The 24,653-nt window shown below is 39.3% G+C and overlaps 2 protein-coding genes across 12 annotated transcripts in view; one reads left to right on the top strand and one right to left on the bottom strand.

Annotated features, from left to right (window-relative positions):
• Positions 1-4,688, top strand: part of PTPN13 (protein tyrosine phosphatase non-receptor type 13) — a 206,643-nt gene extending 201,955 nt beyond the window's left edge. For all 11 annotated transcript variants that reach the window (XM_041760239.1, XM_041760238.1, XM_041760242.1 and 8 more), the window contains 2 exons: positions 1,831-1,893; positions 4,492-4,688. In XM_041760239.1, coding sequence (XP_041616173.1) covers positions 1,831-1,893; positions 4,492-4,587 — 159 coding nt within the window. In that variant the 3' untranslated portion in view covers positions 4,588-4,688. The remainder of the gene's footprint in view (positions 1-1,830; positions 1,894-4,491) is intronic.
• A 4,852-nt stretch (positions 4,689-9,540) lies between these two features.
• The window catches only part of SLC10A6 (solute carrier family 10 member 6), a 28,413-nt gene continuing 13,300 nt past the window's right edge, over positions 9,541-24,653 (bottom strand). Inside the window, exons 2-6 of the mRNA XM_041760250.1 lie at positions 23,318-23,436; positions 21,414-21,502; positions 19,180-19,355; positions 16,299-16,456; positions 9,541-12,166 (exon numbers count right to left, since the gene is read on the bottom strand). Coding sequence (XP_041616184.1) covers positions 11,952-12,166; positions 16,299-16,456; positions 19,180-19,355; positions 21,414-21,502; positions 23,318-23,436 — 757 coding nt within the window. The 3' untranslated portion in view covers positions 9,541-11,951. The remainder of the gene's footprint in view (positions 12,167-16,298; positions 16,457-19,179; positions 19,356-21,413; positions 21,503-23,317; positions 23,437-24,653) is intronic.

Consider the following 24,653-nt stretch of genomic DNA (forward strand, 5'->3'; position numbering starts at 1 on the left):
CACAACTCCAAAATGAAGAGTCACATCCTCCACCAACTGAGGCAGCCAGGCACCCCTATTTAGTAGCTTTTATGAATGCCTTCATTTGGGGACGCCTAGGTGGCTCACTGGTTGGGTGCCTGCCTTAGACCCAGGACATGATCCTGGATTCCTGGGATCGAGTCCCACATTCAGCTCCCTGCATGGAGCCTGCATCTCTCTCTGCCTCTCTCTCTATGTCTCTCATGAATAAATAAATAAAATCTTTTTTAAAAAATTAATGCCTTCATTCTCTTGCTATATCAAATTGTATTTTAGTAATGTTCAAAACTGCCCAGACCATAATCAAAAAGAAATAATACTTCAATTTCATATTTGTTTTACCAGTTTTAAACATGTGCTCAAAAGTCCCTTATACAGGGACACCTGGGTGGCCCAGCGGTTGAGCGTCTTGCCTTTGGCTCAGGGTGTGATCCTGGAGTTCTGGAATCTGGTCCGCCTCAGGCTCTCTTCAGGGAGCCTGCTTCTTTTTTCTCTCTCTGCCAAAAAGTCCCTTTTACAGTATTGCATTTTACTCTTTACAGTATAGGCTTGTATAAGATAAAGTCAGTGTCACTATCACACTTAAGGATAGAAATATTGAAGCAGTGGGGTGCCTGGCTAGCTTAGTCAGTAGAGCATGCAACTCTTGATCTTGGGTCTTGAGTTCAAGCCTCACATTGGGTATAGAGCTTACTTAAAAAATAAGGCACCTGGGTGGTTCATTCAGTAAAGTGTCTGCCTTTGGCTTAAGTCATGATTTTGGGGTCCTGGGATCAGGCCCCACATCAGGCTTCTTACTCAGCAGGGAACCTGCTTGTCCCTCTGCCCCTTCACCCCTCCCCCAACTAGTGCTATCTCTCTCTCAAGTGAATAAATAAAAATCTTTATTAAAAAAATATATATATAAGCACAGAAGATAGTATATTTAAGGAATTAAAAGACATATTTTCTTTGTTAGTTACCTATAAGTGGGAAATGTCTACCTTGTTATACAAATTGATGCTAGTCTCTAAACAATTACTCCCACTTTAAAAAATATTACTAAGTGGGTGTTTGAGCATCTATCTTCGGCCCAGGGCGTGATCCTGGGGTCCCGGGATCGAGTCCCACGTTGGGCTCCCACAGGGAGGCTGCTTCTCCCTCTGCCTGTGTCTCTGCCTCTCTCTCTCTGTCTCTCTCATGAATAAATAAAATGTTTTTAAAAATATTACTAAGTAAACACAATTGATGAGTTTAATTTTACTTAAAATCTAAATTAGTATAAGCCTCACTTAAAACGTTAGAAATCTTACTGTACATAAGCAATTAAAATCATTGTCTCTTAAAGAATTTCAGTTAAAAGCAGTTCTAGTTTGCTCTTCACACACTATCGTATCCAGCATAATAATTTAAGTGGAACAAAACAAAACAGTTTATTTCTCCCTTGTTTCAAATTGTTAATATCAGTGAAAATAAAAAAGATCAAGAATGTCATTCTGAAAAGCAAACTGTAGGAAAAGTAGTTTGCCTTGTTTCTTTTAAATGGTGATATTAGAAATTAGTCAAACTCCAAAGGGAAGAGAATTTCTGTTGGGGATTTTTTTGTTTGGTTGTTGTTACAGGATTTTCAAATAGAATAACCTCCCCTAATTCTTAAAAATATCATAAATAAAATTATCAAATGATGGCAGAGTCAGTCCACTGACTTCTTTTGTACAGAACAGTTTCCCAAGACTGCTAGAAGGAGAAGGAGAACGAGGTATGGAATCTTTGGGGTTTAAATTCGGTAACCCTTTTTGTCTAACATACAAACCTTGTTTCCTTTGGCAGTTTGACATCTCTGACTTAGTGCGCTGCATGAGACTACAAAGACATGGAATGGTTCAGACAGAGGTGAGTCTTGGGGTCTCCTAATGAGGATTTTCATGAAGATTCTGATGTTTTGAAATTCTGATTAAAACATTTCTCTTTTTAAAGGGTCCGCACTTTATTACATAAAACCAAAGATTTGTGGTGATAAGGGACCTTTTTTTAAGCATGAGGACTAATTCAGAAAAAGAATGAAAATATTTTGAAGCTATCTCACTTAAATTTTGCCTTTAATTTAAATACAGGAAATGAAGAAATGCCGTATCTGCACTGAACGCTATACAGAGAACGGGGCAGCATGGGCGGGGGGTGGGGGGGCAGCATTGGGGTGGTAGAAAATAGTGTATAATTAGAGGTGTTCTTTATTTCCAACTTTAAAAGGATATAGAAGGTACCATTCTTGCCACAGAAATTCCCTGAGAGGGAATGGATTCAGCAGCATTGACAGCAAGTCAATGGCAGACAGGCTGGCGGTGCTTAGCTTGGAGGGGGCACTCCTGGGGATGAGTGAATGGGTGGCTCTGTCTCCTGTTTTGATTTTTCATTTCTCTAAATCAAACCATGGGTTAATATCACCCACTGACCTATGGACGTGTCTTTCACAGGAACTGCTTATGTAGAGTCTCGGCCTGTTCTGAGAGCTCCCTCCCCTTATTGTTTATATTGTGAGGAGGGACATGGAAGCTATTTTTACAAATCTATAAATTCACATTTCTCTACCTTTTGAAGAATACAGAAGTTTACTATCTTTAAAATTAAAATTTGCCCACTTTCCCTTCATATATTTTTGATTCAAGTTAAATCTAAATATTAAGCTGATTTACACTTTTTTTTTTTAAGATTTTATTTATTTATGAGAGACACAGAGAGAGAGAGGCAGAGACACAGGCAGAGGGAGAAGCAGGCTCCATGCAGGGAGCCTGACGTGGGACTCGATTCCAGGTCCCCAGGATCACGCCCTGGGCTGAGGGCTGTGCTAAACCGCTGAGCCACCCGGGCCACCCCTGATTTACACATTTTTTAGGTAAAGAAAGCATACCGATCTGTATATTTCCTGGGTTCCTTAGACCCAGGAAATTCACTCATTTAACAGATAATTTATTTATCTGCCTACTATGGACCAGGCACTCTTGTGAGTACTTGGAGAACATCAGTGAATGGAACGAAGATCCCTGCTAGAATAACAAGTATCTTCTCATGGGGTGATGATGAGGAAGGCAGATATTAAGCAGGTTAACCAAGTAAGTTATATAGGATCTTTGAAAGTAAATAAGTGCTTTAGAGGAAGAAGAAAAAAAAATAGAGCTAGGCAAAGAGGAGGAGTCTTGGCTGGCTGGGGGAGGTATTTTAAGTCAGGTAGCAACACTGAGAAAGTTAACACTAAAGCAAAGATTTGGAGGAAGTGCAGTGAGGGCATGAGGCTATTTGAGAGTAAGAGCATCTCAGGCAGAAAGAAGCACCTGTGTGGAGATCCGAGGCAGGAGCAGGCCTTGTGTGTTTTAGAATGGCCATGGCCGGTGTGGCTGAGGTGAGAAGGGAAGGTGACAGGACCAAGGCCTGGGCTTTCCTCTGAGTGAAATGGAGGCATTGTAGGATTATCAGCGTGGACTGACATGATTTGATTCACATTTTCAAGGTGCTCTGTGTTTACTGTGCAAAAATAAGACCCGATTTGGGGAGGAAGATGCAGGGTTAGAAGCAGAGAGGTCAGTTTGGTGGCAGGCAGTGGGCCCAGACCAGAATAGTGTGAATATAGGGAGAAGAGGACGTTGAGTGAAGTAGGTTTGCTAATGGATTGTTTGTAGCGTGAGAGAAAGTCATGGATGATCATGTGCAAATGTGGACAAATTAAAATACAAATGAGCAGAAAGGAAATAAAAGGATAACTCGTATTCCTACTCTTCAGAATTGTTCATGTTTTAGGCAACATTCTTACAGTCTTTAGGCCAAGCACATGCACACAGGCATGAATGCTCACATACAGGCAACTATTTTAAATGAGATTCAACTGTAGTTGTTTTCTTTCTTTCCATTTAGTGTATTGTGAATTTTTTCTATTTACCTCCAGACTCATTAATTCCTTGCAGAGTGTAATAAGAAAACTCAGATCCTGGTACCACCAACAGAGTAATTTCACTGAAAAAAAAAAAAAAGGTTAATTTTCCAAAAACTTTGATTTCCATATTCTTTGGTTCCAGATATTTAAAGAACATTATTTTGTGTAGCTTCTTGGGTATTAATTTCTTGACATTTCAAAACATCAAGATGAGTCCAATAAATCTAGAGGAAATTTTGTAGGAAGTTTATTTTTCCATTATAAGAGCAAATCATAAATATTACCAAAGCACAAAAAAGTGTCAGGACTCTGGGATATTTCCACCTACCCACCCACTCACTCCCACGGCTGGTTTTCCCCTCATTTTCTCAATCTGTCTGTTTCTTATAATTTTTATGACACTATACAATTCTATATCTTGCTTCTTATATTAAACATTATAACAAAATTTTTCCATATTTTCAAAATTACTCAAACATTGTGTGTGTGTGTATTTCACATTATACATCTAGAGTCATCCTACTTTCTCTTTCTCTCTCTCTCTCTCTCTCTCTTTTTGGCCATAGGATCAATATATTTTCTGCTATCAAGTCATCCTTTATGTGCTGACACGTCTTCAAACTGAAGAAGAGCAAAAAGAACAGCCACAGCTTTTGAAGTAACGTGAAAAGAACAGCCTCTGGATGCTTCTTCATCTCTCTCCAAATCTCCAACAGGTGTTCCTGTTCTCTGCTTAAAATAAAGATCACAGGCAGCAAGTCCACACAGTATCATTATCCTTATTCTCCTCTACCTTAGAGGGGCATTCTTCACAACAATAAGTCATGCTGAACTGCTGTATTTTTACAGCTACTTTAACCTGTGAGAATTTAAAATTTTTTAACACTAACTGAACAGTGCACATGTTAGGGATGATCAAGGAAGCATTTGATTATAGTTGATGTTACAAGGACACACCAAGTCTATTTTTAATGCACCAATCTTGTTTATAGCAAAATTTTTTTCCAGTATTTTAATAGAATTATTTTATAGGGGATACTTGAAACCAGTATTTAAGCTTTAAATGACAGTAATACTGGCATAGAAAAAAGTAGCAAATGTTTACTATATGGAATTTCCTGTAATATATTTATATACTTTTTCATGAAAATGGAGTTATCAGATACATTTGTAACTTCATTATGTTTGTTATACATCATCTCACTTTGTAAATAAAAATGCATCTTAAAAAATATGAGCAAGCCAAAGTGTGTGCAAACATTTTCCGTGTGTTCTTTTTTTTTTTCTTCTTCTTTTTTTTAGTAAGCTCTACCCACAGTGTGGAGGGGCTTGAACTCAGCACCCTGAGATCAAGACCTGAGCTGAGATCAAGAGTCAGACACTTAACGGACTGAGCCATCCAGGTGCCCCTTCAGTGTATTTCCTTCCTTTTTTTTCTAAATTTTAATTCAATTAGTTAACATAAAGTTTATTTAAAAAAATTAAAAAAAAATAAAAAAAGAAAAAAAAACATAAAGTTTATTATTAGTTACAGGGATAGAGTTTATTGATTCATCAATGGCATATGTTCATTATATCACGTGCCCTCCTGAATGTCCATCCCCCAGTTATCCCATTCCCCCACCCACCTCCCCTCTGTGTTATTTCTCAACAACACCCAGGCCCCAGGGGAAGCAAGAACTCCTGGACCCCAACTTCCTGTCTCCCCACTTGGTCCCAGTCATGCCAGCCAGAGGGACCAAGAGTGTGGTTAGAAACCCTGGTAGATCTTTATCAGGGTCTGACATGAGGGTCATGTACTGACCAACAGGAGCTAGAACATTGATTCCGTCTCCCTTCTGCCTCCCTGAGAATGGTGCCAGCTTACTGTACCTGATGCATAAATCAGGATACTTTCAAGTTCCAATTGTGGTAAAACTCAGGATATCTAGGCTGACAAGGGGTAATCAAAAGAAAACAGTATCACATTTCCTGGGAGGTTATATTTGGTTCTGCCTGAAGGGAAAGAGATCTGCCTCGGAGAGCCTGCTTCTGATTCGCAACCCGGACCACGTTTCCCTCAGTCCTAATTCGGCGAGCAGCAGTCTTCCCCTCGGCCGTGAGTGATGCCAGTGCAACCCCCGGAGACCGCTTGATTCGTGCTCATGGGACTAACCAGTTGGAACTAGTAAGTTTGAATTTCTGATCTTACCCAAGTGCAATGATTTGCTGGAACCCAATCCTCAGTATCAGAGGTTGTTTGAGGGCACAATATATCAGTAAATGCACCGAGCCCCACAGCCATACATTTGACTGCCCACTCGATCTGAAGTAGCTCCAGATCTAGCAAGAGAAGCATCACCACCACTGTTCCTACTTCAGTCAGATCAGTCTTTTATAGATTGCATTGTAGCTGAAGATTTCACTTGAAAAGAAAGAAAAGGTTTCTATTGCTTTAAAAGATATTTGGAAACCTCTGCTCTGAGCGCGTTGGAATCCGGAGTCCTTGTTTTCCTGTCACAAGCACAGGAAACCAGGCCAGCAGGGCGCTGGGAGCCAGTACAGCTGGAGGTGATTAGCTATCATCTGCAGTCAACAGAGATGGGAGAGGGGAAAACTGAAGGATCCTTTTTCTGGAAAGAATGTAGCTAGGAAATGGAAACTGTGGCAAGAAAATGTGGTTTCAGTTTACAACCCCTGAATGGAAACTTCATTATAGCAAACATGTTACCGCCCTCATCTGGGACCTGGCTCCACTACCATGGAATGGGATGAGACATTTGCTAGGACTACTCTGGTCATAAAGCACTTGGTGTTCGCATGGCAAGGCCACAGAGCCAGAGTGGCACATGGAGGCACTCAAATAGCAAATGAATGGATAAATATAATGTGGCTCTTAACACACATTAGATAGCCAAGTACTATGACATATACACCAGAGCATGTAATGGCTCAAACTTAATAGGAGCTTATTTCTCATGTATCTAACAGTTCTAAGAAGGGGAACAGCTCAGCAAGATAGTTCTAGTTCTCTCTCCAGTTTTCAGGAACCCAGGCTAATGGAGTTTCTATAATCAACACACAACATCCAAGGTCATCCTGGGAATTGTCTCCATTCCCCTAGCCAGAAAGGGGAAGGAGCATAGAGGACCACCCATGGGGGATTTTTCTGAGGTGGGCAGGCCTAAAAGCAAAGCACATCGTTGCTACTCCCTCCATCAGCAAGAACTGGCCATAAGGTGCCCCCGAATGCAAAGAAGCTGGGAAACAAGGTGGCCAGAACAGCTCTTTCCCCATTAAAACTGTGCTACAGAAACTGAAGTGTGTTGTAACAAAAAAAAAGTTTCTTAATATAGTCCTAAGTATTGCAAATTTAGAAAGAGCATTTGTCCCCAAATCAAAACTTTTGGTAAATGCCATTAATAAAAATATTTCTAGGGATGCCTGGGTGGCTCAGCTGGTTGAGCATCTGCCTTCAGCTCAGGGCATGATCCCAGGATCCAGGATCGAGTCCCATATTAGGCTCCTTGCAGGAAGCCTGCTTCTCCTTCTGCCTGTGTCTCTACATTTCTCTCTCTGTGTGTGTCTCTCATGAATAAATAAAATCTTTTTAAAAAAAAAAAATATTTCTGAATTATGTTTAAAGGAGAAAAATAGTTGAGAAAAAAAATCAAGTGTTCACATCTGTGGTTTCAGATAGCGTGCTAGATCTCTTGCTTTTAAAATAACTAGAATTTGGGGATCCCTGGGTGGCTCAGTGGTTTAGCACCTGCCTTCGGCCCAGGGCCTGGTCCTGGAGTCCCGGGATCAAGTCCCGCGTCAGGCTCCCTGCATAGAGCCTGCTTCTCCCTCTGCCTGTGTCTCTGCCTCTCTCTCTCTCTCATGAATAAATAAATAAAATAACTAGAATTTAAATGGATATATCCAAGAAATTAAAAGAACAGCTCACCAAAGTTATCCTCTGGTGATAGACACCTTGGCAGTGAAAGAACGTGATCCCATTTTATGTAATTCAGAAATATTCAAGGGACTTTGTTATGGTGGAGATAAATGTAACAAATTATACATTAGCCTGCATAATATTTTTTTAAGATTTTATTTATTTATTCATGAGAGGCACAGAGAGAGAGCGAGGCAGAGACAGGCAGAGGGAGAAGCAGGCTCCACGCAGGGAGCCAGACGTGGGACTCGATCCCGGGTCTCCAGGATCACACCCTGAGCCAAAGGCAGACGCTCAACCCTGAGCCACCCAGGTGTCCCTAACCTGCATGATGTTTTAAAGCCAAAGCAAATGTAATATAATAATTTGGAATTGCATTTGACAAGTTGCCAAAAACTAACCAAATGGCCATCTACAAATTGGACATTTCTTTCGCTAAGAAAGCAGGTTCAAAAGTATGCAGTTGCTGGAGTTGAGTCTATAGTTCAAGAATGTCAGCAGATACAGAATTATCCTGGCCTTGCCTTCACTGTCTGAAAATGGCTGCTTCAGCTCCAGCTACTAAATCCACATTCCAGGAAGGAAATAGGATTGACAAGGAGAAAGGATCAATCAGTGCCTAGGGCAAGAAAATGAAATTTTCCAGAAATCACTCAGCAGATTTCTATCTTATTAGCAAGAACTGTGTCACATAGACATCTCTACTTTCAGGAAAGCTATTTTTAGCTAGTCATACTGCTGTCCTGAACAAAATCTTAGAAACAGTAGATACAGGGTAGCAGCAAGCAAGCAAGCAGCATGTGTCTTTTCAGCTCTGCCATTCCTTAGTAGCAAACACTGTCAATCTTTTAAGATCTTCCTGACCCCAGAAACATCTGAATTTTTAACTGTTGAGAATTCACAGACAGGAAGTGTTTATAAGTAGTCTTCGGGATCCCTGGGTGGCGCAGCGGTTTGGCGCCTGCCTTTGGCCCAGGGCGCGATCCTGGAGACCCGGGATCGAATCCCACGTCGGGCTCCCGGTGCATGGAGCCTGCTTCTCCCTCTGCCTGTGTCTCTGCCTCTCTCTCTTTCTCTCTCTGTGACTATCATAAATAAATAAAAATTAAAAAAAAATTAAAAAAAAAAAAGTAGTCTTCAAGCTTCATGAAGAAGACTACCGGTTTTCATCCATTTTCTCCATTCACCCCAAACTGTATTCTAGAGGTCACGCTAAGCAAACTCGGGACACTTACTAATAAGCTATTTTACCAACTTTTTAGGTTCACTCTGTCCTGTGGAATGAGTAGTCATTCATGTGGGGTCCCGTGCGGTGGGCAAAGTACAAAGGCAGGTCAGAAGGCTGCTTAGAAGCTAAACTATGACTTATTAAACTGGGTCAGGCCAGGGTGTAGTCTACGATGAACTGTAGCACTTGCCCAGTGCTGCCCACAGAGCAAAGCTTGAATTCAACTCCAAGTCCACCTAACTTCCACCCGGAGCTCCCAAGGCGCCCTGGCTCTTTACGTGGGATACAGCAAGGAGCCCGTGTTCTTCCCACTGTGCTATGTGGCCTCAGCTCTCTGGCAGCTCTTTTCCAGACATGGAGCTGAACTCCTTCTTAACATTATTTCTCGGGCCCTACTTCTGGGCTTCATATACGCGCCAACTTTCAGAACCCAGATTATGTAAATTAGTTAAAATGCAATTTATTCATTTGGAGCTTTTTGCCCGCCCCCCCCCCCCCATTACATTCCTCATGCTAATAAATGTGTAGCCTCCAGGACAACGTGACTGCTTCAACTTCTCAGTGACACATTTACAAACCACTTCTGAAGATGGCAGTTTTCTGACCAGACTACTTTCAAACCCTTATGTTGATTTGTGTTGTGACTGTCTTAAAGGATGGCTTTTGGTGGTCTTGTCCCCATACCTGTCCTGACTGTGGTAGATACTAACCACATACTCAGTGTTTTCAGAATTGGAGCGTTGGATTTCACCAGTTTGTGTTAGGTACCTATTTAGAAAAACAATTTAGAAATTCATTTTTTATGGATTCTTTAAAATTCATATTAATGCTCATTTTAGAATGGGGAATTTCTGTTAATGCCCAACTCCACTGACTGCTCAATGCAGGGATCTATTCCCACTAGACTACGAACCATGCTAGCAGGAACTCTTCCTGCCTTGTTACTGCTACATGTCCCAGGTGCCTGCACACAGGACACACCAGCTTCTTGACACACACACATTTATCAGGTAGACAAATGGGAATCCTCAAGAAATAAAGCAGCAGTTGAGAACTAACATGTCACAGCCTGCATAGTTCTTTTCCATATAAATATACTTATGATACCTAATGGGTCTGTTTCTGTATCACCACAGAGGTGTTCTTAATTGTCATGAAAATGCCCCAATAATCATTATCACTATACTAATCCACAGGTTCTTGGGAATATTGAAAATTGTAAAGCACTAAATCTTAGACAACACTCCTTCTCACACATTTCAAAACTTACAAATCAGAAAAATAGAGCAAAAGGAAACTAAATACAGTCCCAGCAAAAACATTATATAAGAAGTTGTGTGAGAAAGGTGGCATTTCAAATCAGGAAAGATGAATGATTCAATATATGATGTTGGAACAATTAATTAACCATAAAAAAAGTATATTCTTAACACACTATACAAAAACGTAAATTCAAAATGGAATAAACATTTACATATTTAGTCCATAAAAGTCATAGAAAAATATATGGGAAATATTTTTAATAATGTAAGAATAGAGGGGGATGGGTTTTACCTACTGCCAGACAGTACACACAGCAAGATAGTAAATACATCATGCAAACCCCCAAACAGAACTTCCCGCAAAGGGACCAAATATATTCTCAAAAAGAAATGCTATCACAATTCATAATACAGAAATATAAATATTCTAATATTTGACAGATATGAAGGTCAAAAAGCATTTTTTAAAAGACTAATAAAGCTGAATATGTAAAAAATATAAAACTTCTATATGGCAAAAGACAGAAAAAGGATAAAAGATTAAAACTAGGTAAAAATCTTCACAAAACAAGACAGAGGGTCATATCCATAATAGGTTACAATCTATCAATAAAAAAGGAAAAAGTACAATAGAAAGGCAGGCAAAGGACATGAATAGGCAAGTAATCATGAAAAATACTCTTCACTCATAATTTTTTAAGTGCAATTTTAAATGAGATATTTTTACAAATCAGAATTGATCATTCTTTAGACTGGTGCAACTGTGGGAAGCCAACCCCACTCACGCACTGCTATACATCACTGGACAGCAGCCTGTCCAACATTTTAATATGAGGTTGGCCTGGCAATTCAAGTCACAGGAAGTGATCCTCCAAAAACACTTGCACAACAGTACAGGTATTTGTAGCAGCATTGTAATACCAATAAGTTCAAAGCTATCTAAATGCCCACCAATAAGGAATGGTTAAATAAATTATAGTCCTTCGATGCAATGGAATACTTTTATGAAGCCATTGTTCTAAAGAATGAGGTAGTCAACAAAGACTGACATGTCAAGATTCTCCATAATATGTCATTAAGTGATTTATGAAACAGTATATATGGAATGTCTCAACGTTTCTTAAAATGATATAAACAAAAATTAGAAGGCTATACATGAGCCTATCATGAGGAAGTGAAAATACGGGGCATTCACATTTTAACCTCAAGTGGTCATTAATTCCCTCTACACTTGTATTATATCTATAATGCAAAAAAAGATTTCCAAGCCCTTAAAAAATGGCCACATTTTTTTATAAAAGTTGTATGCAGTGGGAGGCTATATCTAATCCAGGAAGATTTCACATGACAACAAGTGTAACTCTTCACTGCAAAGGAAGATAAGAACACACACAGCAGCCAATAAATATATTGTGCAACCCCCCCCAAAAAAAGCTCCCAGGAATAGGCCACCAAATAGATTCCCAAAAATGGATCCTATAACAATTCACAAACCACATGAAAATATAAATATTCAAATATTCCCACAGGCCCTGCCAATGAGATACACACATCAACTCTGCACTGTCTTTACTGGCCACTGAGGAAGATGAAGACCAGCTAGGCCAGCAAACCTTACTAGGTACATGAAGTGATGTGGCTGCTTGGTTCAAGAGCTGTGTGGAGATCCACTGCAACTGATGGTCCAGGAGTTATGGCAACTTCTTCATTCAGCTCCAAGAAAGCACCAGTCTCTTTAGGAGAACTGGATTTCTTTTTATGGCAGCCTTCTGCACAACCTGTGTCCCTTTTTCTGTGTTCATTCTTCAATCTCTTCTTGTACATCTTGTATGCTAGGTGTTGAAACACACAAGTATTGAAAAATCACTTTAGCAAAGACTGTAATGTAGTGGCATCATGTACTCTGGGACTTTGTATGCTTTAGATCATATATGTGTAAACACAAAGATGAAGAGGAAAAAGAAAAGCAAAAAGATGGAAACTAGGGGTTCTGGTTCAAGAAGGCAACATAAGTAGATCTTAAACTTAGCTCCTCCCACAGAACACTAAATTCCTCTGGGGGGAAAAAAACTATCAGAACCACCCCATCACATCAACAAAGGGGAGGGAAACCACATGGAAGTGGGTAGGAAAGACCAAGATAAAATCTCAGCGTAAGTACCACCCCAGACAGGGCCACCCACTATCAGGAGGGAACTCAAAACATGGAGCTTCACCCTCAGAAGCAAAGGACTTATATCCCAGATCAGGCACCCCAACTTTTAGACAGGCATCTGAGAGATGAACCCCCAAAACATCTGGCTCTTAAGACCAACAGGTAGAGTACCGATCAGAAGAAGCACAGGGGTGTGCCGAATGGAGAAACTGCAAACCGACTCACCTGCCCCAGGCCTCAGCCCAGGAGCACCCTTTGAAAAGGGCCCAGAAGTTTATATAGAAGAGACTCTTTCTTCATTTTAGAGCATCAAACTGAAAGGCAGAAAAAAAAAAAAAAAAAAAGACATCCAGGTCCAAGAAAAACCATAATAAGACAAACTCAAAGAGCCTTACCAAGACACATTATAACTAAAGTGTTATAGTTAAAGGCAAGGAGAGAATCATAAAAATGGCAAGAGGAAAAACAATTTGTTGCATACAGGGAGACCCCACAAGCCTATTTGCAGAATTTCAGGCAGAAGCTGCAGGCCAGAAGAAATGGTATGATATATTCAAAGTGCTGATAAGAAAAAACTTCCAACCAGGAACACTACTTAGCAAAGTTATCATTCAGAAGTGGAGGTGAAATAGAGAGTTTTCCAGACAAGCAAAAGCTAAAGGAATTCATCAACACTTACAAGAAATGTTAAAGGGACTTCTTTAAGCTGAAAAGAAAAGGTGCTAACTAGTAACAAGAAAATATATGAAAGTATAAATCTCACTGGTAAAGATAAACATAGAGAAAGGTAGTGAATTAATCACTTACAAAGCCCATAGGTTAAAAGGCAAAAGTTGTAAAAAAAAAAAAAAATAGTTATAACCACCATAATAAGTTAAGAAATACACAAAATAAAAAGATGTAAAATATGACCTCAAAAACAGAAAACATGGAGGGGGATAAAAACGTAGGGCTTTAGAATGTGTTCAAACTTCGGTTGCTATCAACTTAAAATAGACTTAAAAATACAATTTGTTATGTGTAAGCCTCATGGTAACCACCAACCAGAAACCTATAGTAGATACACAAAAGAGGAGAAAGGAATCTAAGAATACCACTAAAGAGAGTTATCCAACCACAGTGAAAGAGAACAAGAGAAGAAAGGAATAGAGAGGAACTATGAAAGAGCCAGAAAACAATGAATGTCAATGTCAGCAAGTACATACCTATCAATAATTACTGTAAATGTAAATGGACTAAATTCTCCAAATCAAAGACAGAGTGGCTGAATAGATTTAAAAAGACCCATCTCAGGACACCTGGGTGGCTAAGCACGTTAGCACCTGCCTTTGGCCAGGGCGTAATCCTGGAGTCCCAGGATAGAGTCCCACATCAGTCTCCCTGCGTGGAGCCTGCTTCTCCCTCTGCCTATGTCTCTGCCTCTCTCTCTCTCTCTCTCTCTCTCTCTCTCTCTCTCTGTGTCTCTTATGAATAAATAAATCTTTTTTTTAATTAATAAATAATAAAATAAAATAAAAAGACCCATCTCTATACTACCCACAAGAGACTCACTTCAGATGTAAGGACACATACATACTGAAAGTGAAGGAATAGAAAAAGATGTTTTATGCAAGTAGAAACCAAAAGAACGCTGGGGTAAGCTATACTCATATCAAACAAAATAGACTTTAAAACAAAACTGTAAAGAAAGACAAGGGCATTACCTAATGATAAGAGTGGTAAATCCAACAAGAGGATATGACATTTGTAACTATAGATGGACACAACATAGGAACACCTAAATATATAAAGCAAATATTAACAAACCTAAAGGGAGAAATTATCAGCAATACAGTAACAAGGGACTTTGACACCCCACTTACATCAATGGATAGAACATCCAGACAGAAAACAATAAGGAAATATTGGCCTTGAATGATGCATTAGACCACATGGGCTTAACAGATATATACAGAATATTCCATCCAAAAGCAACAGAAGACATATTCTTCTCAAAAGCTCACGGAACAGTCTCCAGGATAGATCATATGTTAGGCCACAAAACAAGCCTTAACAAATTTGAAAAGGTTAAAATCATATCTAGCATCTTTTCTGACCACAATGGTATGAGACTAGAAATCAACTACAAGAGGAAAACTGGAAAATTCACAACTATGTGGAGACTAAACAACATGCTACTGACCAATGGGTCAAAAAAGAAATCAGAAGTGAAATAAAACACCTTAGACAAACAAAAATGGAAACACAATATACCAAAACCAAGCTCATGAAGAAAGAGAATAGAGAGGTGGGTGCTGGAAGGGGTAGGATGGGGGAGTCAATGAAGGGAATCAAAAGGTACAAACTTCCAGGTATAAAATACGTAAGTCATGGGGATGCAACGTACAGCATGGGGACTGTAGTTGATAATACTGTATTAAACAGCTGAAAGTTGCTAAGAGTAAATTTTTAAAATTCTCATGACAAAGAAAAAAAAACCTCTACATATGGGGCAGATGTTAACTGGACTTATCGTGGTGATCATTTCATAATATATACAAATACAAATCATTATATTGTACACCTGAAACTAATATAATGTATGTCAATTATACCTCATTTTTTTTAAAAAAGAGGAAACTATGGAGCAAAATAACTCAATGTATCAAAATGGCTATGTCTATCTGGAATGGATCATTTGTGATTGAGGTCACTGACAGCTCACCCATTCATACATTCATTCAGGCCACTGGTGGCTCATTTATTTATTCATTCAGTCAGTCAGCCAGCAACACCTGTGGAGTGCTTGCTTGCAATGAGGCGCTCTCCTGAGTGCTGGAAGATAGTTGGGAACAAGCCAGGCATGTTCCTTCCCTCACAATTTCACTAAGGCGAAGGAATTAAAACTTAGACCTAAGACTAGAAAGTTTTATTCTTCTAAGATTTCTCTTATTTTGTGGTAAAATTAAACCCCAAGTACTTCTTATGTTGATTGCTAAATGAGTAATCAATTGTATCAGTATCATTGAATAGAACTCAGACCCTGTTTCCTGATAACAGTGAAAATTACAATGGCCCAAGATTAAAATATGTGTATACACATATTGATGTCTCTTTTTTAACAGTTGATTGATTGATTTACTTGACAGAGGGAGAGAGAGTGAGGGGATGGGCAGAAGAAGGAGAGAATCTTTAAGCAGAACACCCCCTCAACCACTGAGTGCAGAGCCCAACATTGGACTTGATCTCACAACCCATGAGACCATGCCCTGAGCCAAAACCAAGAGTCAGACACTTAACCGACTGAGCCACCTGTGAAACTACGTAATGACTGACTCTAAAATGATGAATATTTGGCTGTATAGATAAATATATATCCCATATATATGTATATAAATACATATTTCAATATCTGCATGTATTATATTTTATAGTTGGAAAATATTTCACAACCATTCAGCATAATTCTTAGTCACAGAAGCATTGTGAAATAACTTGGCATTTGGAAGACCTCATGGCTCTTGGTGAAACATAACAAATGTCATTTTGAAGATAAATTATTGCTCATGGAGACATATCAAGTCCTAGAGTCCACATTCTAATAATGCATTGTTTTTGTGAAGCATATTTGTTTATAACTATAAGCTTATTTTCACATATTCTTAATATTTGCTATGAAAGCAAAGGAACTTGTTTGTACACTTTATTTTTCCCAGAAATGTCAAGCTAACAATGTATCAGAAGAGTAGCACACGCATATTCAGACTGAAAAAATAGTAAATTGAGTTGACAATTTGCAATCAAATCTAACCAGTGGGGACTCTCCTTACCTGCAACAATGAGAAACCCATCCAACAGCTGGAAGAGTCCATAGGCCAATGGGAAGCTAAGCATCTGGACCAATTGCTTGGCAGTGAAAGATAACTGGAGCATGGTGACACACATCTGAATATTCTGAGCTCCAGTTTCTAAGGAAATCGTCCTGCACCTACCAATGAAAAATGTTTTCGAGAGTTACGTACTAGCAATAAGGACTCCTCTTAAATTTTAATCTTCTATATAGCAAAAAATGTAAGCTATGAGCTTAAGCCAGTAAAAATGTTTAGGCCAGGCCACTCATTTAATAATTACTTGCTGAGTCTGCATTCTCTGTAGGTGGCCTGCTGAGGGGCACTTCAGGAACAGAACCCTAGGAACCCTGCCCTAAGAATCTGAATGGAAAGACATGATATACACACAGAAAAGGTCCAGTAACAACACAAAACAAAATATGATTGAGGGTCAAGGAGATGCTATAGAAATTCAGAAAAGTGGCATAAATGGCTAGAGAAGGCTTCACAGAAGCAGAAGTGAATGAAACAGTGATGGTGGGAGAGGCGTATACCATGGGACACTGACAACAATTAAAGTTCCAGGGACAGGTATGAGCTGTGTCTACTAGAAGGCAGTGCATATGCCATAAGCCAGAAACTCTTTGGTGAAAGAGTTTAGGAACACAATTTTTCTATTTTCTATGTTTCTGTATTTTATTGGTTTTCTAATTGCAAAAAGAGATAAAGCTCACTTGAAAAAGAAAAAGCTGGAGGGAGTAAAAGGATGACAAAAGCAGGGCGTTGGGGGCTGGGTTAAGCAGTTTCATCTGTCTCCAATTTCTAAAGAGGGTCTTCAGATTTCTATAGATGGAAGTGAAGAGAGGAAAGTGGTGTTTCCAATATAAACCAGCCTCTCTATGCAAGCTGGTTTGGAATGTGGGGGTAACAAGGGGAGATATAATGTGGGCATGAAAGAATTGGTACAGCGCAAGTTCTGCAGCTCTTATTTTCTTTCTACTTACTCTCTTGCTTGCTATGCTTTCTTTAGGCCACGCACTCCTTTCAGACCCCTGTTAATTACTTGATATGATTAAGCTGCCAAGCTGGACCTCACACCTAGACCATTCACAAAGTAAATGAAATACTCAATCCCAATCTTTCTCAAGCCATCAGGTATGAAAAAAACAAGATTGTTAACTACATTTTGCCATAGGAATACTTTCTCTCAAGACCCAATTATATTTCAGCCACTCAATAGTCTGTATTCCGAATTATTGGCTAATAAACAAATCCTGGTTCAAATCGTAACTTCACCATGAACTTGGTCAAGTTACTTAATGTCTATGAAGGATTTGAGGCTACTAATAGTAACTACTTCTCAGGCTTGTAGTAAAAAAGTAAATGACAGGGAATCCCTGGGTGGATCAGTGGTTTAGTGCCTGCCTTTGGCCCAGGGCGTGATCCTGGAGTCTCCGGATCAAGTCCCGCATCGGGCTCCCTTCATGGAGTCTGCTTCTCCCTCTGCCTGTGTCTCTGCTGCGCTCTCTCTCTGTGTCTCTCATGAATAAATAAATAAAATCTTAAAAAAAAAAAAAAAAGTAAATGACATACAATAGGCAGAGCCTCACCCAGTACCTGGGATAATCCTAAATGTTTCCCAAGTAGACTAGAAACAGATTTATTCTACAAAATAAAAATCCAAATGCATACTACTTTCTATTCTCTTTTATTTAAATCTATCTTTTAAGCTTTTTTGTTCCTCAAACTCCACCTTTGAAGTTCAACTACCAAGTTCACTTTTCTTCAATAATTCTTTTCTGATTTTAGAAGTGGTGCATACTCATTGAAAAACTCAGGAAATATAGCAAGAAAATATTTAGAAACTAAAAATTAGCCTTAATCTTACTACTCAAAATTAAACACTTAGCATATGGTGTATTTCTTCCAGTATTTTTCCATGCATAAAATTCCTTTGCTTTTTTCCACAAATTGGGAATCAAAATGCATCCCATTTTCTATTTTCTCTTAAAGTTATCTTTTAAGTATTTTCCAAAAGCATTAAAATTGATGCATCATATTCCATCACGTAGACACATCATGAATTAAATATCTCTCTATTGTTAGATATTTAAATTGCCTTTTTTATATTTATAAATAACACTGCAATTAACATCCTTGCACATCAATATTCGTGTGTTTATCTGGTAGTCCTAGCTTCAGAACAGATTTCTAGAAGTAAAATCACTGAGTGAACAGCTATAAATATTTATGAGGCTATTGATATGACTAAATTGCCTTCCAGTGAGTTTATGCCAATTTATGTTCCCTCCAACATTGTATGTCAATACTCATCTCATCCACAGACATAACAACACAGAGTATTATCATTTTTAATATTTCACAAATTTATAAATTATATGCCCTAACTTGTAATGATCATATTTCAGATAAATTCCTATTTTATATCTCCAGTTTGTTCTTTCTCCTCTTCCTCTTTATACTTAGCACTTTTATAGAATTTAGCATAAACCATGGAAAAATGCTTAATCTCTTGAATTTTGCTCATGCCCTAGAATGATCTCTATATTTAAGGAAACCATCTCACCCCTATCTAGTTACTAGAATAAGAAGAGAAATGTGTCCAGATTTCAACACATGGTGTTAACACCCCAATCCTAATTTCACAGATTACAATTTCCCATCAATCTGGCCTTTGTTCTCATTTACATGAGAAATACCATAATCTTTCCTCCCTCTTTATGATGAGTGGTCCTGTTCCGTCCACCTTGTTAGTCAAAACTCTTAATGTCTCCTGACACAGCCTGGCAGCAAAGCCTGCCAGTGGCCAAGTGTTTACTTTATCCTCCTCAAAAAAAGTGTACGGATAATTAAACTGTACCTCTGCCAAGATTGGTGGGTAAGAAGTGCCAGCAGAAAGCCCGCGACATGGCCAATCAAAGGAAAGATGAAACTGATGGTCAGAAGAGTGATGTCTGAATTCCAAGATCCTTTTGCCAACACCACACCAGCAACTGCGACCACCAAAAGGAGGACCCCACCAACAATGGCCCCAATCTAAAGCAAACGAATAAAATAAGTACATGTAAACATTGTGGTCTTTTCATTCTATTTGGAACAGTCCATCACTGCTCTAAAAAGCTGAGAACCTAGAAGTTTGGGAACAAAGATAGGATTCACCACCAAATCCAATCTCATTTTATAGAAAAGAAACCTATCAACTGACCTGGCTAAGCTGGAAATTGGTAAGGCTCAACACAAATCTAAGCTTTATTTTATGATGAGTATTTTTTCACTTGAAGTAGAGGATTTTGCCAGAAGGATTGAGTAGTGGAGTTTTTCATGGATAGGACAAATTCATGAAACAAATGACATCTGGCAATAAGCCTCGAACACCCCTACATGCACTCTGGGATGATTTTTACTGCTCAAATACAAAGACAGACTGGGCCCCTGCTTAATGGGAAGTTGCTGGAACACACAAAGAGAAGTTCTGATTGTCAAAATCCCTCTTCGTCTTTCTATCCAAAAAAAAAAAAAAGGATTTCGAAGTTTAAAAATTCACCAAGAGCAATTTGTTCAGAATGCGTATCAGATCTAACATTACAAGAGAACCAAGAACAAAATGAAAATATATCAAAATGATGAAATTACCCTAATTTTTTACTAACATGCTCTAGAATATTTATGCGTATTGTTAAATATCCTCTGCCACGCATGCTATGACACAGGCAAAAGAAAGGGGTTTTAAATCTGCTCTTTACAGATAATAAGAGTCATATACAGATTAATCTGATTTCTCCATTGACACTAAGGGACAAATAGTGGATCTGGAAATACCAAAATTATCCTAACAAAACAGAGTACTTGCTAGTACTTTATCAGAAATTAAGAGTATTTGAAAAGTAAGAGGTTCCCATGAACACACTCTGTCCTCTTGTAAAAGTATAACCATACACTGCCACGCTCCTACTGAAATAATGGTCACCAAGTCATAGCAATCCAAATGCACGACACTTAAGTCTTCCTCCAGCTCTCTGTGGCACAACCGATCTGTCTGCTTGTCCACCCTCCTTCCCCACTTAATCTCATTGGACCGGAAGAATAGTGGGAGTTGTTCTATCTTGTGCCAAAGTGAAAAAGCAGCATCCACTTGTGCAGGCACAGGGAGTGGCAGCGCCCTGTCAGGGGGAGCCAGACAGCAAGAACCAAACCATAGACCACACACCGAAATGAACTGAGATGTATTTGCTGAACCTCCAATTAGCCCTAAATGCTTATTTCTTTATAAACGTAAAATGCGAGTGAAGCATTTTCAATATCTTCATAAAATAGCATAAATGCTATTACATCTTCTAAAATGATATGTAATCAGAAAAACCTGGAGCACCCTAGGATATTGCCCTCTTTGTTGAGAATGCCTCGACATTTTTAAAGCTGTTTTTATATTTTTAAAAGACATTTTTAGATGTTTTTAGAGGTATGTTTTAAAACATGGACATCTGCTTGTTCCTCCAGCAACAGAAGACAATGCCAGAAAGTCAAGAGGAGGTCGGAGGTTCCAGTTACCATCAATCCATGGCCAGGCTTTTCGGTGTATGCTTTGTGATTTCATTCTGACACTTTCTCATTTAGTCAGCAGCACTTACTTATTCATGTGTACAAACGACAACCTCAGAAGCTTCCTCGGGAATGCTTCTGAAAAACAGCCCTACTTATTCGTGAAACCACCCCTACTCTTCAACACTGAGGTTCCACCACTTGCACACCCGAAGAACTCTCACTTTGAGAGCACTTGTGCAGAGCCTGGTGAATACATGGGCTCTAGGTTCTCTCCGGCCACACCCAGGCCTTCACTTTCCTGTCACTAAAGCAAGAGTCCCACACTTGCCAGTGTGTCATAAGCCTCAGTGTATGGGTCTGTGGGAACGACAGAGCATGGCTGCCAAGAGCGGAGGATTTATGAAGGAAAGATTCAAAAATGCAGGACATTTGAGGAAAATTGCTAGGTGTGGGGCTGTATTCGACTGGCTTTTCTGTTCCAGTTATTGTCTCTGTCTTTTCGATCTCTGAGTCTAAGGATGCATTAACTACCATGTTAATGGAGCTGCTTACCTTGAGAATGATTTTGGATTGCTTAGGCCACCTGTAATTCACATAGATACCAAAGGCCACGGGGATGGTCAGGCACACAAGGGTGATTCCTGAGAAGAAGAAAAATCCATCAGATGGTATCCCCTCTCACCTTGCCTGCCCAGTGCTCAACAATCTCTATTTCAAATAGATAAAGGCTTTAGATAAAGGCTTAGTAAAAGCCGCATTTTATATCTGCATCCACCTCCAATGTAAAGAAAGAAAAAATCTTTGGAAGATGGTCTTTGAAGGGTATACATTACTACTGAATGCCACTATTCATGTTTTGTCATTTCTCTCTCAAAATCCCTCTGACGGTGACACGGAATTTTAGAGACAGCCAGAAATGTAAAAATTAGAAAACAGGAGGAGTCTGTAAAAATCCCTTGGTTGCTCTGCATGGGATCACCCCTCTACAACCACAGCTGTTATTTTCCCCATTTGAAGCCAATGGGTCACTTGTTTCACAAAGTAAAGAATTCCTATTGCAGATATGAAAACAACATCTGTTACACATACCAAAGCAACTTCTCATTCGGCAAATGTAGCCAGGTAACCCAAAGGTGGGTGGGGAAAAAATGCCTTTTAATTAGCACGAGTGAATAAAAGCATTGATGGCAGGCTCAGTGGAGAGCAGAGATCCACTTGCCAACAGGACACACACACCTATCTTTTCATGTGTCAATTTCCAAATCTGGCCAGATGCCTGCAATACTGGCTGCAAAGTTAAAGGAGTTGCTCATCATATGTTGGGCTTTAATTGTTTACAAGTGCCTTTTAGAATATATTATCAAAACAGAATATGTAAACAACTGACTGATCAGAAAAAGTTGCACATAAAATCCTGATTTCTAAGCTTTCCCTCAGGTTTTACAAATTCAATGGGCTTCAGTTATTAGCAGAACGTGACTCTATTCACGTTTTTTAACTACGGGCCGTGAGTTGTAAAGCCTTTCAAGTGATTACTTGAGACTCCAGCTTGACAGTTTTAAGAATCACAGTTTCTGCCAATTCTACAAAAACTCTGAGCAAATGAGAATAACCTTATCATTTCACCAAGGTTTTCTTCAAAGCCTGTTAAGTTGACTGAAATCTCTAGAAAAAGGGCAGTTTAATGAGAAGTGACAATCAGGAAAGGAGATATGGAAGAATTATGGGTATGGTTGTGACATGTGGATACGCTCTAATAATCAGAAGGAAGCATTCATGTTGGATTTTAAAAAAAAAAAAAACTTGGACTTTGCCATCAGATCCCAGAGTCAGGATTCCAGTTCTTCGCTGATCAGCTCCACAAACTTGGTGAAGTTACCTAACTTCTATCGTCCTATAAATCCAGGAAATGGAACTAGTAATAGAATCTATAGAAGTGTTAGAGAATTAGTTTATTTAAAAACCGACAGGGCAGCCTGGGTGGCTCAGCGGTTTAGCACCTGCCTTTGGCCCAGGGCATGATCCCAGAGACCTGGGATCGAGTCCCACGTCGGGCTCCCTGCATGGAGCCTGCTTCTCCCTCTGCCTGTGCCTCTGCCTCTCTCTTTCTTCCCTGTGTGTCTATCATGAATAAATACATAAAATCTTTTTTTAAAATACCCACATAGAGGGCACACATAATAAACAACAGCTGGGATGCCTGGGTGGCTTAGTCAGTTGCATCTGCCTTCAGCTCAGGTTGTGATCCTGGGGTCCTGGGATCGAGTCCCGCGTCTGGCTCCCTGCTCACTGCAGAGTCTGCTGCTCCCTCTCCTTCTGCCCCTTCCCCCTCTTGCTCATTCTCTCTCTCTCACTCACTCTCTCAAATAAATAAATAAAATCTTTTTAAAAAAACAGCTAATATCATTATCATCACCATTATAATTACAATTCCATTTCACAAGCCCCATACAGACCTATGTTCTGATACGGAATGGTGAGATTCTGCTCAAGATTCCAGGAGAAGGTGTAGAGATAGAGGCAGAGCGGCATCATCCCCAGGGCAGCCACTGTGGAACAGGTTGTCATGGTGATGCTGAAAGTGAAAATAAAATGATGCTTAAGAGGAAGAGTTTGAGGGGTCCCTGGCTGGCTCAGTCAGTGGAGTGTGCAACTCTTGATCTCAAGGTCTTGAGCTCAAGCCCCATATTGGGCTTGGAGCCTACTTTAAAAAAAAAAAAAAAAAAAGAGGAAGAGTTTGAAATGATGAATTTAAGTCCTGACCAAAACCAACTCCCAGGACACGCCTTAGAGATTACATGGGGTAAGTTACTTGAAGCTCACTCTTGTCTTGTTATTCAACAAATGATGGCAGTATTTGTGGTCTAGAAAAAGTTTTCCAGAAATATTTGGTGCTCATCCATTAACTCATATTTACTTGAGAACCTACTTACCTTTAATATTCTGCTAGGCACTATAAAGGTTTTTTTCCTTTAGACAGTTTTTTCTATTAAGATATAACTCATAAACCATAAAATTAAAGTGGTTTTTAACTAGACCTCCTCGCTAAAAACTAACTCGCTAAAAAACTAACTTAGTTTTTTGTTCTTTTGTTCTTCTTGTTCCCTGGCCCCTGGCAACCAGTAATCTACCTTCTGTCTTTATAGGATTTCCCATTCTGGACATTTCACATGAATATGATCATACCATATGTGGCCTTTTTTGTGTGTCTGGCTTCTTTCACTTAGCATAATGTTTTCAAAATTCATCCACATTCGAGCATGTATCAGTACACCATTCCTTTTTTATGATTGACTAATATCCACTGTGTGGATAGACCGCATTATTGCTGCCCTTCCATTAACTGAGAGACATCTGAGGTGTTTCCACTTTTTGGCTATTGTGAATAATGTGGCTATCAGCATTTGCACATAATTTTTTGTGCAGACATATGAGTTCAATTCTCTCAGGTGTATACCAAGAGTGGAATTGCTGGATCATAGCTTACCTTTTTGAGGAAATACTATTTCTAAACAGCTGCACCATTTTACACTCCTGCCCTCAGTGTATGAAGGTGTTCTGTTACAAATGTTTGCATTAGGGGTGCCTGGGTGGCCCAGTCAGTTGAGTATCTGACTCTTGGTTTCAGCACAGGACAAGCTGGGATCAAGCCCCATATCAGGCTCCACACTCAGCAGCAGTCTGCTTGGATATTCTCTCCCTCTGCCCCTTCCCCAACTCTGAAACAATAATTTTTTAAGAAAATGTTTGCATTTTTAAAAGTTTGCATAAATATTCGTAAGGAATATTGGT

This window comes from Vulpes lagopus, chromosome 6 (genome assembly GCF_018345385.1).
Source record: "Vulpes lagopus strain Blue_001 chromosome 6, ASM1834538v1, whole genome shotgun sequence".
Lineage (NCBI taxonomy): Eukaryota > Metazoa > Chordata > Mammalia > Carnivora > Canidae > Vulpes > Vulpes lagopus.